The sequence below is a fragment of the Megalobrama amblycephala genome, linkage group LG19, assembly GCF_018812025.1.
Source record: "Megalobrama amblycephala isolate DHTTF-2021 linkage group LG19, ASM1881202v1, whole genome shotgun sequence".
NCBI classification, from domain to species: Eukaryota; Metazoa; Chordata; class Actinopteri; order Cypriniformes; family Xenocyprididae; genus Megalobrama; species Megalobrama amblycephala.
The window spans coordinates 1048745-1067589 of record NC_063062.1 but is presented as its reverse complement, the minus strand read 5'-3'; the positions used below and the strand labels follow the sequence as shown (position 1 = coordinate 1067589).

Genomic DNA, 18845 nt, shown 5'->3' with positions numbered 1-18845 from the left:
AACCGCTGGGCTAAAACAACCCAATCGCTGGGTTTGTCCATATTTAACCCAACCGCTGGGTTAAAACAACCCAATCGCTGGGTTTGTCCATATTTAACCCAACCGCTTGGCTAAAACAACCCAATAGCTGGGTTTGTCTATATTTAACCCAACTGCTGGGTTTGTCCATATTTAATCCAACTGCTGGGCTACAACAACCCAACCGCTGGGTTTGTCCATATTTAACCCAATCGCTGGGTTTGTCCATATTTAACCCAACTGCTGGGTTAAAACAACCCAATCGCTGGGTTTGTCCATATTTAACCCAACCGCTGGGTTAAAACAACCCAATCGCTGGGTTGAACAATGTAAGGCTGAACACCGTTACTGACAATCCTCATTTTGGCTGCGTGAGATTCTCCAGCTTTGTTGTTGTTGAGCTGTTAAAGCTCCGCCCTCTTCTGGAAAGTGGAGCTCATTTGCATTTAAAGGGACACACACAAAAACGGCGTGTTTTTGCTCAAATTTGACAAGCTATAATAAATGATCTGTGGGGTATTTTGAGCTGAAACGTCACACACACATTCTGGAGACACCAGAGACTTATATTACATCTTGAGAAAGTGGCATTATAGGTCCCCTTTAAATGCCTTGTGCATATATGATTTATACTCTTGTCCCAGGCCCCAACTTTCAGGCTTAAAATAAATTAAAATATGCATGTCTCATCATATCCATAAACAGAGAAAAGTGGCTGCGTTGACACGAGTCTGAAGTATGGCAGAGGTTAGTTGTCAGAACGAGCGGGAAAGTTTGACATGGAACATGATTTGACATGAATCACTTGTTTTAAACAAATGCCGAACAGAGGAGCGTTTGCTGGCAAAAAGAGAACGTGACAAAGCTGTAATAAAACAAGATTCAACATTGGCTTACGGAGATGGAGAGAACTGAAGGATAGTAAAGATGTAAAGATGACACAGAGATGATGTTTTTATTACTCAAGAGGTGTGTAAGGTATTTTATTAAACAGATAAACTGAGATGAACAGATAAACTCTCTAACAGAGTTCAATGTAAAGTATTATCTATGTGAAGGGTCATATTCATCCACAGTCTTTTGCAAAATGCATAAAGTTTTGTTTTTTAACTGCTAGAGGGCCAAAAGTTACATAGAATAATGCTTATTCATTTTACATCATTTCTAAATTGTTAAAATCCTTGTATTTTCAGGTTTTAGTAGAAACAATCCAGATTTTCAGTGTACTTTAAGACTTTTTGGACCCACTCTTCATCATCATCATCATCATCAGCTGAAAGGATGTTTTCTGGATATCACTGTCAGTTGTCAAACGGATCATCACAGGGAATCTGACCCACTTCTGCTTTTCTTCTCACAGACAGCACAGTAAAATCCATAAATTAAAGGAATTAACTGATGGCAACTAAAACACCCGAGGCGACTTTTGTAAGCTGTTTAAATCTTTAAACTTACAACATCTTCTGCACACTGCTGTAATTGAACGTACTGCAGGCGTGTTGTATTAATGAAGGAGAAACTACAAACCGCATTCATTCCTCCTCCGTTTGTAAGTCCTGAGGAAAGCACTTTCTGGCCCCGGGACGAGTTTTCTTCTGGATCTCATACCTGGAGGATTGCTCAGGTTGCCTTATTTTGTAATCAATTAAGCAGTTGTTTTGAAAAATAATCTTGTTTTTATGCATTTCAGATGCTGAGAGAGGATTATCAGTTCCGATCAATGAAACTATTGCCACGAGCACTATACAGAACAGCATTATATTTTATTGTTAATACAGGAAACACCAGTGCTAGTGGTTTGCTTTAATATTTCTGAGATATAAATATGGAGGTTCATGTAGTGTAGTCATGTAGTGTGACCACTTGTGTTACTATTGGGGCATGTTGTCACAAACGGTCAACAAGTGTTCAATGAATTCAGTGGTATTTTTGAAAATGTTTGTACTCAAGATGTTAATATTTGTGTCTATACAGCAAGTGATAGAAATGTGACAACTAGTTATATAATTATTCTATAATATTACTTCATTTTATTCTATATATTCTGCTCTTTAAAAAATGCTGGGTTAAAACAGTTTTAACCCAGTGATTGGGTTAAATGTTTGCCCAACCTGTAACTTAACTATTATTTAAAAATTACTGTATTGCTTGCTTAAAATCAACCCAAAATATGTTGGATATTAACATTTATTAATAAATTTAAAGAATAATAATGAAACAATCAATATTTATTAAATTGCTTATTAATAAATGTTCACCTTTTAATTATTATTGCTGCCTCTAGTAATTATGTGTCTGATTTTTAATTTCCGACCTATTTTGGGTTCATTTTAAGTCAGACATATAGTGGTTTTTAAGCAATAGTTGAGTTAAATAAAACTACCCAGCATGTTGATCAAACATTTAACCCAAACGCTGGGTTTGTCCATATTTAACCCAACTGCTGGGTTAAAACAACCCAATCGCTGGGTTTGTCCATATTTAACCCAACTGCTGGGTTAAAACAACCCAATCGCTAGGTTTGTCCATATTTAACCCAATCGCTGGGTTTGTCCATATTTAACCGAATCACTGGGCTAAAACAACCAACCGCTGGGCTAAAACAACCCAATCGCTGGGTTTGTCCATATTTAACCCAATATCTGGGTTTGTCCATATTTAACCCAATCGTTGGATTTGTCCATATTTAACCCAATATCTGGGTTTGTCCATATTTAACCCAATCGCTGGGTTTGTCCATATTTAACCCAACCGCTGGGCTAAAACAACCCAATCGCTGGGTTTGTCCATATTTAACCCAATATCTGGGTTTGTCCATATTTAACCCAATCGTTGGATTTGTCCATATTTAACCCAATATCTGGGTTTGTCCATATTTAACCCAATTGCTGGGTTTGTCCATATTTAACCCAATATCTGGGTTTGTCCATATTTAACCCAATCGCTGGGTTTGTCCATATTTAATCCAACCGCTGGGTTTGTCCATATTTAACCCAAATGCTGGGTTAAAACAACCCAATCACTGGGTTTGTCCATATTTAACCCAATATCTGGATTAAAACAACCCAATCGCTAGGTTTGTCCATATTTAACCCAATCGCTGGGTTTGTCCATATTTAACCCAATCTCTGGGTTTGTCCATATTTAACCCAATCGCTGGGTTTGTCCATATTTAACCCAATCTCTGGGTTTGTCCATATTTAACCCAATCGCTGGGTTTGTCCATATTTAATCCAACCGCTGGGTTTGTCCATATTTAACCCAAATGCTGGGTTAAAACAACCCAATCACTGGGTTTGTCCATATTTAACCAAATATCTGGATTAAAACAACCCAATCGCTGGGTTTGTCCATATTTAACCCAATCGCTGGGTTTGTCCATATTTAACCCAATCGCTGGGTTTGTCCATATTTAACCCAATATCTGGGTTTGTCCATATTTAACCCAATATCTGGGTTTGTCCATATTTAACCCAATCGCTGGGTTTGTCCATATTTAACCCAATCACTGGGTTTGTCCATATTTAATCCAACCGTTGGGCTAAAACAACCCAGTCGTTGGGTTTGTCCATATTTATCCCAACTTGGGTTGTTTTTAACCCAGCATTTTTTAGAGTAAAGGTGAACATTTCCTAATAAGCAATTTAATAAATGTTTACTGTTTAATTATTATTCATTAAACTTTAAACATATTAATGTTAATTTCCGACCTTTTTTGGGTTAATTTTAAGCAAGTAATTTTTAAACAATAGTTGAGTTAAATAAAAACTACCCAACAAGTTAGGTCAAACATTTAACCCAACCACTGGGTTTGTCCATTTTTAAATGTTGTAGAAATTAGGACGAAGCATCTTTCTCTTTGTCTTTCCTCCATTCTTGTACTGTAATAAAATGAATCATTATTATGAACTAATCTTTTCTATTATACTCTATAAGAGACTGTCTTTCTGTCATTCGTCTAATCTGACACTGGTGGGCGCCAAACATCACGGAAAGCCTCCTTCAGCATCAGTCCTGCATGCGAGAGCTCCAGTAATTATGGGTCTCAGCGCAACATCAATTATTCACACTTATTTACACGCAAATAAACAAACATTCAGATAAATAAATAATCGACTACCTGCGCGGGGGACGCGGGGCCGCTGCGCGCAGCTGATGCCCAACACAACTGTCTTTATTTGTTTGCCTGCTGTTAAATAAACGAAAATCCAGCGCGAGAAGTGTAAGATTGTGTTTGTGTGGGTTTAAACTGACGTTGTGCGCGTCTGCCCTGTTTGCCCGGGAGATCCTGGAACAGACATCTCCATCTAGCCGTGCGCAATAATTGAAATGGCGCATTTGGCTGCGGGCGGACTGCGAGGGCGCACAGTGAATGATGTCCAGACGTCATTTGCTTTTAATGGCCTCCAGGAAATTTGCCATTACAATTCTCACAGACATTAGAGCAAAGAGAGGAGTGCGGGGGAAAGCGCCGCATGCATGAGCACCAAGATCCAGATTTTTTTGCTTTGTTAAAAGAATACGCGTCTTTTATCGCCACTTTATCAACAAGTTCCAGTGCGCCTCCTGCTTTAGCTAGAGAGACTTTTACTCGTCCAGGGAAGGAAAATGTGTTGCCTTTGCGAAAGAGCCTGGGGGAATATTACATCAGACGAAATGACAATGATTAAAATCAGCCTTTCTGCCTCTCCAAAGTCTCAGGAACGGCGCGGTGACACTTGCCTGATGCGTAAACCGTTATATGCCGAACTTTAAACCCTCGCCAGCTATTTTTACTTCGCGAAAGAGCGCGAGGCTAAATAATCGAGGGGAATATCAGGTTTGCATCTGTTCCAATGAGTCTGCTCGGGTTTGAGTTAATTGTCCTCTAATCCTGTGGCCCCAGAGGCGTTTGCGCAGCCTGGAGCCAGAATTCTTCTTTCGGCTCTGCTCTGATTTAGAGACGGATTATTGGCTTCCTTCTGCCCATAAGCAAAGCAGCAGATTCACCGTGGCCAAAAAAGACAGTGGCGAGGCTGATATACGCGACCGAATCAGAGTATTAAGAAATAAGAAGATCAAGAGGGGGAAGGAGAGCTCTGGTCTCCTGGAGAAGGTAAGACAGTCCTGCGCGCGTTTGCGCTCGAGCTCTGAACGCGTCCAGACCACAGCAGCGCTGCTCGTTATAGTCACCCACAGCCTTCGCGACCCATCTATGGCGTGTTTTAATGCAGTTTGACGAGGTTTGCACTCCGCCGGACAGGAAGAGAATAGCTTTATCGGATAGAAACTTGACAGAGAGCGAGCAACGCAATTCATCTGGGAGCAGATTGAACCGGACTCGGATCGCGATCCGGACACCTACGATGTTTGAAACGGTACCATTTCCAATTAAATCTCACCTCAATGTAGAGTAGATGATTGATGTGATGATGATGATGGTGCTTTTGTGTTTTACCGAGAATGACTGCGACGCCGCGAAAACGCGACGCGTCCTCAAAACGCATCTACGCATCGTGTCCTGTGAGATATTTCAAGATTTTCTGATTCTAACCTTATTAAACACCCTCTGCGCAGCGAGAACCTGTGATATTGTGAGGATGTGCCTCATACCTGAAGCTTTATCGCTTGTGAGTGAGACGCCATGTTGTGAAATGATCTGAATTGAAGTTTTAACCCGTAGGGCACCGAAGTGAAACTGGAGAAAGAAAGCAGGAAACGCGTTGATTTCGCTGTATGTGTAAGTTTAGGTGTAACTTCGCAGGCATTTTTTTTAAAAATCCGCCATTAAGCGTTGAAAATAAACGCGTTTATTGGGAGGAAAAACAAAGTTTGACTGGTAAACTGGTAGCTTTGAACACAGACCAGCTAGCCATACCAGTTCAGTGTGGTCAAGATGGTTTTATAACCACTGCCTAAAAGCTGCTACAAGTTTAAAATGAAAAAAAAATAAAACATTTAGTATAGTATGTGGCTCTCATTTGATTATTTTTGGGAACCAATTCCTTAAGCTAATATCCCTTCACATCACAGGAAGGTTTTTGTATGAAAACAAGATTATTTTTCATAATTATAAACCATCTGATCTGGGTATGGAGTGTTTTGGGGTCAGTTTGAGTGATGTTTTGCTCATGTTGATGAATATTTCTGCACTTGACCATCTTTTCCTGTGACTTTAACAATGTAGTATTCCTTTACTCTTCTACCTGGTCCCTCCTATTAACAAAGAGAGAGAGAGAGAGAGGGAGAGAAGGGGTAAATCCACTGTATTCCCTCGGCATTAATATCTGGGCTTTTGGTTACAACGCCCGTAGCTATATGGAGATGAGGGATAGCTTCATATGCCAAAACGTCTTAAGTCTTTTTTTTTTTTCAATGGAATCTGTAATGTATCATCTTGCTTGTGTATTAAATGAACATTAGTGCTCAGGGCTTGGTGGCAACACCCTGGAAAATTCTGCCGTCTGCCTCCAGCGCATCGCCTCCAGCGCTGGAGCTGAGCTGAGCCCATAACAACTGCCTTCTGTTTACCATGTATGGTTAAAATAACTGGCGCACAAATGAGCCACTGCATGGAAGAACTTGTCGTTGAAATCTCTTTGAACTCCAGGTTCACAATGAAGCTGGAATATGTTAAGTCGTATTTCCATGTGTGATCCGGGCATTGTGAGGTAAAGTTTTGACTTGTACAAACAAGCCTTTAAGTTCGAACAGAGTTAAATAAAAGGCTTGCTTTTTCATTAGACAAACTCCTGGATTTATTCGGAGCATAAGTAAGTGTGAAATGCATGTCAAAACGTCACACCAAACCTTTACGCTGGCGTGCATTCATTTAGCAGATGCTTCATGCGTGCAAATTGACTTAAAAATAAGGAAAACTGTAATAAGTACTACGAGGAATGCCACAATCCAAAGTTTCAAAATTGCGCCGAACAGAGATGAGGCTCGAGTAGAAGAGTCATTTAAGATTGTGCATGAACAACTGCAAATTATGCATTGAAGAAACAGCTTCCATCATGGAAATCAAGTGCCAGTGGAAGTTGAGTAATTCCGAAGCTCTCCTGGTTGGAAGTGATGCCTGGTATTCCACGTGAACGCGCACAATGCCCTCGTTTCCCAAATGTTCAGATTGGTTGCTGAGGTGTCGGAGGATATCACGTCTAGCACATAACACGACCTTTAATTAGAAACTTGCTTTTTTTTTTCTCCTCTCCCATCCCCGGAGGCGAACACCTCGCATATCTCTCTCCCGCTCCCTCTCTCTCCAGCGTTAATAAACATCCTTGTATCCTGCCCTCGGGCCGCACCAGTGAAAAGATGCAAACATACTTCATTAGAGCCGTGGCAATAATTTGTAAGCTAAATATGCGATGGGGCAGATGAGAAAACGATCTGATAAGTCTCGCACAGGCGCTCAAGGTGGGAGAGACGCTAACGCACCGTGAAGGCAGCATCATTTCTCCATGGCTTTCCCGTTTGTCTGCTTCCAGGAAGGGAGAAGCATGTCACGCCTGTCTCTGACCCGGTCTCCGGTCTCTCCTCTGGCCGCGCAGGGGATTCCACTGCCGGCTCAGCTCACCAAAGCCAACGCGCCCGTGCACATCGACGTGGGTGGCCACATGTACACCAGCAGCCTGGCGACCCTCACCAAATACCCAGACTCACGGTAAGACCCCTGGCCTCTCCGTCCTGTTACGTAAACCTGTGCAGTCAGCAGTGCGGTGATAAAGTTACGTTTATGTTTTAATGGCTTTTTCAGGGTGTGCAAATGTTGTGGTTTTATCTTGGAGAGATTATTTTTACATTATGAACTGTTATAGTCATTTTGCTTGAAGTATAATGGAGCTCCATAGGGTTTTTGACTCAATTTTAAAGAACCCTTTATACCAAAAAGGTTCTATATAAGGGGAAATGTCTTAAATGATTGCATAATATTTTTTTTTTTTTTTTTTTTTTGTGATATAGTATGTTTATGGTCTGCTTAATTCATAACGTTTAATTACAATAATTAAAACTAAATCCATGATCCTGTGATAAAAGGTTCTAGCAGTTGATGGAACACTTGAAGGTTCTAAATAGAATCTTTTCTTCTAAGAATGTTCATTTAAACCTTTTTTCATTTAAACCTGAAACTGTTTGGAATCTCAAATCATGCTCTCGTTGATCATCAGGTGCTCAGTAAAGCAAAAGAAAGTTGCACTAAATACTGAGACATTCACAAATTCAGTTGCACTTTGATAATGCTGAAACTTTAGTATTAAATTAGAAAAATACGCTAAATGGAAGTGTTTTCCTCAGTTCTTCCAGACTCTGTGTGTAATGTTAGTGGAGTGTTTGATGCTGATTACTCAATTAGAGCTGATTAGAGGCTAATTATCTGTTCTGATGACGTCTGACTAATCCTGAACATGAATATGATCATATTCCCTGTCACTGGCTCTGTTACTTTATTAGGAGAGAGAAAGAATTCATATGCTTTCATCATGGAGTGAGATTAATTCTGATTTCTGAACAGAGAGAGAATAACATTGGAATAACTTGTTTGAACATTTAGAATGTTGAATTTCATCACACTTGATCAGATGATAAAAACTGTTTTAAGAATTATTAGTGGAAAAGTTTATTTTTAGTTTGATGAGTGATCATGAGTGAATACGATTGCGTTTAGAGTGGTATGGTTTGCGCCAATGATTTTTATTGTTACTAGTGTAGTTTTTGTTGCGATTGTTTGTGGTTATGAAGTAAATAACTTTAAGTACGTATTCTATTCTACATTTGTTCACTTAAGTCATACATAGAGATGTCTAAATGTCATTTTAGTATCAAATTGAGTATCTGAATTTGCTCAAATGCTGCTTTTATCATTTTTGAATGATGCTTCATTGATTTTTAATTGACTGAACTGATTTTTAGTTTAAGTATGAAGTCAAGTTCACATTTTTTTCATCATTTTCAACACTAGATCTGTTGTTTTATTATTTCAAATCATACAAACCAACTTGTGAAAGTTGTGCAGTACTGTTCAAACAGTTTGGGTCACGGTTTCCACAAAAGAACAGTCAGAAATGTTTCTTGTGCAGCAAATCAGCATATTAGAATGATTTCTGAAGGATCATGTGACACTGAAGACTGGAGTAATGATGCTGAAAATTCAGCTTTGATCACAGAAATAAATTACATTTTAAAATATATTAACATAGAAAACAGTTGTTTTGAATTGTAATAATATTTCAGATTTTTTGCTGTATTTTTGATTAATTTAATGCAGCATTGGTGAGCATAAGAGACTTCTTTCAAAAACATTAAAAAATCTTACTAAACCCCAACTTTGAAAATGTAATGCAATGACATTAATACATTAAGTGTATCTTAAGTGTCCAAAGTATCTTCCACCATTAAAAGCGTGCTTTCATTTGAGTCCACAAAGCACATTAGCGCCCACTTTCACTAATCACACTGACAAGTGGGAAACCCACTCATGGATGCAAACACACACACACACACACACACACAGTTAAACAAACGCTCTCCCAGCACTTGGCCTCAGAGGCCGAGCTGACAGCTAAGAGAGTCCAGTTAAAGAACCTTAAGTTGATGATGTCTTTTAATAGATTGATCCCTTAATAATGCAGAGCGGGAAAAGAAACTCGCTCTATAACTAATGTGTGAACATTCATCTCCCTCCAGCTCAGTCTGCTGAAGTGACAGGACATATGAAAGTTTCATGCTCATTCTGTGGGGTCTTTCTAACAGAGATCGGTAGGACGAGGGCAGTTGTGATCGTGAATGTTCACACTGGAATTATGGGTCATTTTTGCACAATAGATCATCAAATGTTTTGACAGAGAGACAAATCTGTTGACCTGTGTGACTTTTTGAAGATTACAAAATGTTTGTTTTTCGTTGGTCTTTTAAAGTGATTTTGAACTATATTCTTATTTTTAAATAAATACTTCAAGAAAGGAAAAAGCAACAGGGTTTTGCCTCTTTGAAACAGTACTGGGACTTGTTTACATCTGGTGTTGATATCCGTTTCAGGCAAGCCAATCACAAGTGTTCAGTGCTAAATTTAGGGTGCAGAAGTATTTTGTGACTCACTCAAAACACATATGTGACCAGATTTGTAGTGTAATATTAATGCATTCTGATGCATACTGGACCCGCCTACTCACCTGTCAATCATTGCCTTCCTAATAATGTATATATTTTTTAATAATATGTAATATATAGCAAATCTGAAATCACAAAAATAAAAAAAATATTTTTTATTAAGAAAATTATTATTTTTTGTGATTTCAGAGTTAACTAGCTAGCAGTCTGTTGATTCTGAAATTAATTAATTATTTTATAATTTAAGATATAATTTTTTGTGATTTCATTTAACTCTAAAGTTATTAATATATTTTATTTTATTATAAATATCCTTTTTTGTTGTTATGATTTCATATAAAAAATATAAAATATTTTTTTAAAAAGTATATATATTCAGAAATGTCTGTTCAGAAATATATATAATATATATATATATAATTTGTACAAAATATTTTTTATTTTTACAATTTCAGAGTTGACTGGTTAGCAGTCTGTTAACTCTGAAATCATAAAAAATAATTAATTTGAATGCATCCCGGACCCACCTACTCACCCGTCAATCATGCATGCAATCGCATAATTTGCATCTTTGAATATTTGAAGTCTTGAACATGTATTTGTTTAGGGCTTTTCCATATTCTTGGATCAGATGTGTATGTTGCATCTACACGCAGTGACTCATTTGCTCTGGATCAGTTCCAGATGTGAACTGGACGTCAGTGTCAGGTCAGACTGCTGTAGTGGGAGTGTTTGTCCGCTCGGATCTCTCTTCTACACGGCTTGTCCTGTGAACGGAGGAAGTGAAGACAGTCTGACAGGAAGTGTCTGTCTGAGCCGTCATACCCACCACCGGCAGGACAGACGATTCCCGTTTCTCTCTCAGAGAGACTGATTCACCTGCTGGAGGTGACAGAGCCTCTGAAACAGACAAAGAGAGGAACAGAGTCAGAGACTGAGACTGATGACTGTATTGAGTGACTCTTTAGTTCACTTAAATGAAACTTCTTCAAATTACTTTACATGCATAAACGATTCTTATTCCCAGAATACAGATGTGATTATGGCCGTGATCAGCCTTCAATTTAGTATAATATGTTTCTGAATCTGCTCCTGTCCGCTGCTGAGAGTAACTGGTGATTATTCTTCAGAGGAACTTTTTTGCTACCTACAATAATTTTAAAGAAAAAATATTTAAAAAATGTACATTATTAATAACTTTAAATATTTTTATTTACATGTATGCATTTAGCAGATGCTTTAATTGCATCTTTAAGTACATTTTATTTATTTTTAAGAGTGTGAAAAAGGTTAAAATCAGGAGAATTAAACTTTGTGCCTTTCTAACATTTTTCATTTTTTTAATATAAATTTTCAGTTAATTGAGTATTTGTTGCTGCATTTTATATATATATATATATATATATATATATATATATATATATATATTCATTTTTTTGTTGTTTTTATATATGAATATTTTTATTTTAGCAGCTTGCAGTCTGTTGAAATTATAAAACAAAATATTTTTTAAATTTACAATAATATTTTAAGACTTAAATCTGAAATTATAAAAATTATATTTTTAAGAAAATATTTTTTTTATTTTGTATGATTTCAGAGTTAACTAGCTAGCAGTCTGACTGAAATTATATATATTTTTTAAATTTACAAAAATATTTTTTAAGACTTCAGTAAATCTGAAATTATAAAAAATATTTTTTATTAAGAAAAATCCTTTTTTATTCTTATGATTTCAGAGTTAACTAGCTGGCAGTCTGTTGATTCTGAAATTAATTAATTCTTTTATAATTTAAGATATTTTTTTATGTTTTCAGTTAACTCTGAAGTTATAAAAATAAAAAAATATATTTTTTGTTAAAAAGAACATTTTTTTATTCTTATGATTTCAGTTGACTAGCTAGCAGTCTGTTGACCGAAATCATAAAAAATACATATATTTATAAGACTTCAATAATAACTCTGAAATGATATAAAAATACAAAAACAGGTTTTTTAATTAAAAAAAAAAACAACTTTTTTTATTCTTATGATTTCAGAGTTAACCGAGCGCTAGATAACTTCCAAATCCAGCTTTTTCGCTCAAAATAAGTGAAAAACGTCATTAGCACACTGTAAACTCAAATCCAGCTGAAATCCAGGCCAGATCTTTATTCAGGACATGAGATAAATATTTCAACACAGATAATTCATAGGTTGAAGAAGTTTCATTTTTCAAGATTTCAAGTAGTCAGAAGTGCCTCTAATTGAAGAATCGCCCTCATCTGTCACACATCAACTGAGCTCAGTCTCAAAATTCAGTCTGTTCGGTTCTAGAAATCGGTTGTCTCTCGCTATCACAGTCAAAGCGTGTATGAACACAAGCGTATTTACTGCTCTGAATGAGACTGACAACCGTATTCCCTGCTGTGTGAACGTATCCAGAGAGAGATTTAGAGGAAAAAGAGGATGTGGGAGAGAGTGTCGGAGAAAAGATGGAGGGAGAGAGAGAGAGAGAGAGAGACTGGTGGGGGGAGAGGAGGAAGAAAAGAAAAACAGGCAGCATTTTAATTGCTTTTTAAAAAAAGTGCAGATGAAAAACAGTGTTTGCCTGGAGGGGCATGGTGAAATTCTAGCTGGAAGAATTGCAAGACCATATGAGAAAGGACGACCGCAGGCGCTACAGGGAGATGAGTATTGGTTTTTTATAAAGCATTTTGCATCGATTTCCAAAGGGGGGGAGAGCGAAAGAGAGAAGGAAACAACAGGGAAAACAAGAGCTTTAGAAAGTGCATAAGGTGACGAGACTTTTAGTGTACGTCGTGCATTAAAGGAAGAAACAGTCCCCGTTATGAAGAAAAGTCTGTAAATACACGCACCTGGCAGAGCTCAATGAACTGTGTTTGTGTTAGCAAATCACTTCCTTACGCTGAGTCAATAGTCGACGCACAATAAACGCTTTTGTACCTCGGCTGCCGGGCTTTGAGAAGCGGTCGGGCCGCCCCGCTCGGCCTCGCCGGTTTCTTTGTGGTTATGCAGAGCCGTCAGCTGATCCAGGAACTGTAGCCGTGATTAAAGAGGAGATTGCATCGGTGCTGTGATAGCGCTGCTGCTCAGCCTAGGAACGGAAGGAAATGCTGATCCTATCAGAGTTCATAAAGAGAACTGAACTACACGCAGAAAGATGAAGGTATTTCCAGGTATCCAGTGTGCTGGAGAACCAGTTTCAGTGTTGAAATGTTGTGAATCATTCAAACAGTTGTTAGATATTAGTAGATTAGTAGAAGAATGTGTTATAATGTATTGGATAAGTTTGCACTGTTTATCTGGAGATGGACACACAAACTCTCTTCCAAAACCTAGTGAGCTGCCTACATAGGGAGCATCCTAACTACACTAAAACGTGCTGGGTTAAAAGCAACCCAATTTGGGTTGAAAATGGACAAACCCAGCGATTGGGTTAAATGTTTACCCAACCTGCTGGGTAGTTTTATTTAACTCAACTATTGATTAAAAATGACTATATGTCTAGCTTAAATTAACCCAAAATAGGTTGGAAATTAAAAATCAGACACATAATTACTAGAGGCAACGATAATAATCAAAAGGTTTGATTATTATTCATTAAACAATAAATGTTCATTTATTAAACATATTAATAAATATTAATTTCCAACATATTTTGGGTTCATTTTAAGCAAGTAATACAGTAATTTTTAAACAATAGTTGCGTTAAATAAAACTACCCAACCACTGGGTTAAAACAACCCAATCGCTGGGTTTGTCCATTTTCAACCCAACTTGGGTTGTTTTTAACCCAGCATTTTTTAGTCTATCATGGAGCCTCTAAGTGACTAATTTGAATTTTTCTTATTTTACGTCAATAAGCATCAAAATAAGTATCAAATATATATTTTTTTATATATATAATTTTTCAAAAAAAAATAAAAATAAAAATTTATATATATATATATATATATATATATATATATATATATATATATATATTCTTTTTTTTTATATTTCTTTTTTTGCAGTTAACTCTGAAATTATAAAAATAAAATGTTGGTTTATTCCTATGATTTCAGAGTTATTGTTAGGCCAGCCTTTTCTCAAAAAATGAAAGAATTAGTAAAAAAAAAAAAAAAAATTTAATATAGTAGAAGAATGTTAAAAACAACCCAAGTTGGGTTGAAAATGGACAAACCCAGCGATTGGGTTGTTTTAACCCAGTGGTTGGGTTAAATGTTTTATTTAACCCAACTATTGTTTAAAAATTACTATATGTCTGGCTTAAAATGAACCCCAAATTTTTAAACAATAGTTGGGTTAAATAAAACTACCAAGCAGGTTAGGTAAACATTTAACACAACCGCTGGGTTAAAACAACCCAATCTCTGGGTTTGTCCATTTTCAACCCAACTTGGGTTGTTTTTAACCCATCATTTCTTTAAGTGCAACTTTCATTCAACTGTGCTTACTGTACTTTAATCATAAGCATCAAAATACACAGAAATATTGCATTTTTTCAAACCACAAAGTGCCAAAATAATATATTTTTTTAATCTTTTTAAACACTTTTTTGGCATTGATGGTTCCATGAAGAACCTTTAACATCAATGGAATCCTTCCATTGCACACAAGGTTCTTTATCATGGAAAAAGGTTCTTCAGGTTATAAAAATAAGAAAAAATGGATCTTTGGGAAACCCAGGATGGCTCTTCTGTGGTGTCACTGTGAAAACCACCTTTTTGAACTTTTATTTTTATTATTTTCTTCTGAGAAAGTGTGCTTGTGCTGTCTTTCGTTCAAATGACAAAAAAATACATTGACATTTTTGGGGAGAAAATTACAAAGGTGGAGAAATCAAAGAAAGAAATTAGGAGAGATATAGTCTCTCTTTTTATTTCTCCTTCCATCACTAAAGGGACAAACAGATGCTGTAAGCCCAGCTAACAGGGAACGCTCTCAGAACGTTCTGGCAAGGTTCTCTCAACGTTATGTTCTTCAGTAACTTTAAAAGAAATTTCGTTCAAAGTTATTTTGGTCTTTAATAATGTTCTCAAAACATTATTTATACATTGTTTGTGGAATGTTTTCTAAAATATTTTATTTGGATGCTCGTCTAACATTTTTTAAAAATGTTGCTACTTGTTTCGGAACATTCAGAGAACATTCAAAAGTAACATTCCCATAATGTTTGAAGAATGATAAAATGGAATGTTTCCTTAACGTTTACACAACCAAGAAAAAATGTTTTTAAAACATTTAAAAAACTAGATGTTTTCAGAGAATGTGAACATTAGCAAAACGTTCTTAGAACATATTTTTCTCAGCTTCAGTAATGAATACTGGCCTCATTCCAGTGGATTCCAGATCACAAAAAGTCGCCAGAATTTAAAAAACAAACAGTCAACATGTTTTTTTATCCTCATGATTTGTTGCACAGGAAACTTTCAACTCCGTCCCTCAAACATTCATTACTGGTGTTTGCTAAGTTAATCATTATTATTACTCATAGTGATTATATCATTAAGCTCTCTAGTTTACATATGCAAATAATCTGAAGGCTGTCCTGCTTTATTTCAGTAGCTTGTCATGCTTTCTGACATCATGATATTATGTGGGAGTGATTTAATTGGCTTGTGACTGTTGAGATGATAAAACACTGAGCTGTGTTCAGCTCTGTATGAATCCCACAGTAGAAGGACTTGAAACGCTTTTCTGAGCCACTGAAATCCGCCTAAAGCCTCTTGTTTCAGAAGCGAGCTTTAATACGTTTTTGGCTGGCCACTAATAAAATTGAAAAATAAATGCTAATTGTTTCATGCATTTAAAGGAGGCTGGCCTCACTCCATTAACTGTGTGTGTGTGTTTTAATTTTCAGGATCAGCAGGCTGTTTAACGGAACCGAGCCGATCGTTCTGGACAGTTTAAAGCAGCATTACTTCATCGACAGGGACGGAGAGATATTCCGCTATATTCTGAGCTTCCTGCGAACCTGCAAACTGCTCCTGCCGGATGACTTTAAGGTATTTAAATGAAGGATTATTCTGTTCTTCTGGAAAAATCCAGATTCACTGGCTGTTTGGAATAGAATGCATGTCGTGTACTACGGTAAACACTGCATACTGCTTACTGTTAAACTAAATAGTATGTGAAATAGTACGCAGCATGCCATGGTAAATGCTGCATTGTTGTCACATGCATTATATTCATAGGGGTTCAAGGCATAGTGCTAACCCTGTTATAATTGTTAAAATTTCCAAGGATCAGCATTCTCCCCTAAAAGTGATTGGTCAGACCAAATCATAAGTCGTAGAGACTTGAATCTTTGAGGGCTGGTAGTGCTCACACCGTCTACAATGTCACCAAGGCTCGCCCCGAATGGCCTGACGGTGGCGCTACAGCGGTCAAAAGTACGAAATTGCTCATAACTTTTCAGGTACTTTGGATTTTTTTGAAAAGACCTACTTTTACAAACTAGTCCTTGGTTTTTGGCCCAATCAGAACCAGTGTATTGAGTTTCTCCAGAGTCTGATTGTCAATAATTATCAAAAAAAAAAAAAAAAAAAATCGAAATTATGCTTCACGGTTCCTAAGAGCCGCCAAAATGCTCAAAGTGGGTGGAGCCACTTTTACTAAAATGGCTATAACTCATGAAAGGAATGAGACATTTTCACCAAACTTGGCACACCCGTGTAAGAGCTCATTCTGTGGGCGCGTGAAAAAGGACGCGGCGACTGGCCACTTGGTGGTGCTATAACAGGGAAAAACATGAAAACGGCTATAACTACTTCACTGTTAGTCCGAACGACTTGAAAATTGGCATGCAGTGTCTTTTTCCAAAGCACCATGATTATCTGTGAGGACATTGATGTATCTCAAAAAACATGTCCACTATCGGCCAATGAATTTTGATCAGCTATCAGTGAAAAAGGTTAATAGAGGCAGATCTGATTGAAATTGCTGGGGCTGTTTGACTCACGGCCCTAGAGGCATGTGAATACTTGTGCAAATGTTCATGTATCGTGCGATTGATAGAACTCCTCATTCTGAGCAACTTTGCCTCTGGGACCACTGCTGTCCATCAATTGTTCGTTAAATATTGGAGATTATTTCAAAAACCAACTTTGGCGAACTAGTCCTAGGTTTTTGGCTCAACCTCGATAACTCTTAAAAAGCTTTAAAAACTATATATTTCCTATGGTAAATTGCCTGTATTGGCTGTAAATGGTCTTTTCCATCTATGATCAAGATGGTTACAGGCTTGCAAATTAAAACATAATACCTTTTTACGCATGTGCTTAAAGGCCTTAACGCGCTTGAACCCCGATAATTGCAGCTATATTTTAAAAAGTTGTCATTATGGATTTTTGGGGATATTTGATCAATTATTTGCATTTTTAATCCAGTTTTAGATGTTAGAAAATTATTGTTGATATTGATTAATTCATCACACTGGAAATTAAAGGTCAATGTGATTACATTGCATATTGGGATACAATACAAATGGCTCTATTTGACCTCCATTTAATCTCATTGCTGTCTGAGTTGTGCAAATGTTGATCATAGGGTTGCCAGGTTTTCATATCAAAACCCGCCCAATTGCTACTCAAAACTAGCCCAAAACTAGTCCAATCGCATTTTGGGGGAGGTCCAGGGGGTAAAATCCGCTTTTTGGCGGGGTTCTCTCTGGTAAAAATTCATTCCAGGGGCAAAATATCATCTTATTTTGGGTCGCTTAAACCCGCTGATATGAAAAACAACCCACAGCAACAGTGTTAAAGTAGCCCGATTTGGCAACACTGGAGCTGAATGAGAAAACAGACTGTAGAAGAAGACAGTTGCTAATGTCTGCTATAGCGCCCCGTGTGGCAATACTGAGAATGCAGTGCATCGCAAATGGCAGTCTGGTGAATTTCAGGATGCAGTAATGCACAAAATTTTGACTAGCATAACAAGTGCGTGTGTGTTTTCATACTTGCATAGTCCAAACCAGACAAATCTTTAAATAATGACTAGCTCTTTCATGCAATTCTGAGGTTTTGTTTTGTCCAGCTGCAATCACGAAAAACAATGAAGATCAGGAAATATTGTTAGCCCCGCCCATAGTGCAATATTATTGGTCCAAAATAGCCATGCATATCGTTAGCCTCATAGCATAATTGCCTAAGTCATTCATTTTCAAATGATACTTAGGCAATTATGCTATGAGGCTAACGATATATTATCAAATATGTTCTGATTGGCTGTGATTGTGTCACATTGCACAGTATTTTCACTGTATGTGCAGACAAATTACTATTTATATCTGGACCACAGAAATGACTTGATATTTACACATTATGGCTCATTATGAATTGATTTATTCAATTCAAAAGTTTATTTGCATAGCACTTTTCACAATGCATATTGTTTCAAAGCAGCTTTACAAAAAATGTTTGATTCAATGTTTCATTTATCCTCATGAATGAACTCTCCCTTCCAAACATGCAGATATGATGTAAACACATCACGTCTTTTAATCTTGATCTGGATTCGCTTTGTTTTTCTCTCTCGAGTCGGACAAAGAACTCAGTTTGGACGATCTGATGATCAATGTGTGTGAAATCAGACAGAAATGCAAACGGCAGCCGGCGGTGTCCTTATCTGTGAGGCATCGTGACTGTCATGGCCCGCGGTGGCGTGCGTTTCGCTAAATCAATGTGAACGTGGAGCTAAAGCGGAATATGTTTAGCATCTATCAGTGAAAAAAG

General features: G+C 37.2%; 1 protein-coding gene across 2 annotated transcripts in view; it reads left to right on the top strand.

The window, feature by feature from the left end:
* The first annotated feature begins 4283 nt into the window (after positions 1–4283).
* Positions 4284–18845, top strand: part of LOC125254629 (BTB/POZ domain-containing protein kctd15) — a 30747-nt gene continuing 16185 nt past the window's right edge. Inside the window, exons 1-3 of one of the 2 annotated variants that reach the window (XM_048169322.1) lie at positions 4284–5113; positions 7488–7663; positions 15974–16118. In XM_048169322.1, coding sequence (XP_048025279.1) covers positions 7500–7663; positions 15974–16118 — 309 coding nt within the window. In that variant the 5' untranslated portion in view covers positions 4284–5113; positions 7488–7499. The other variant, XM_048169321.1, reaches the window with a different exon arrangement.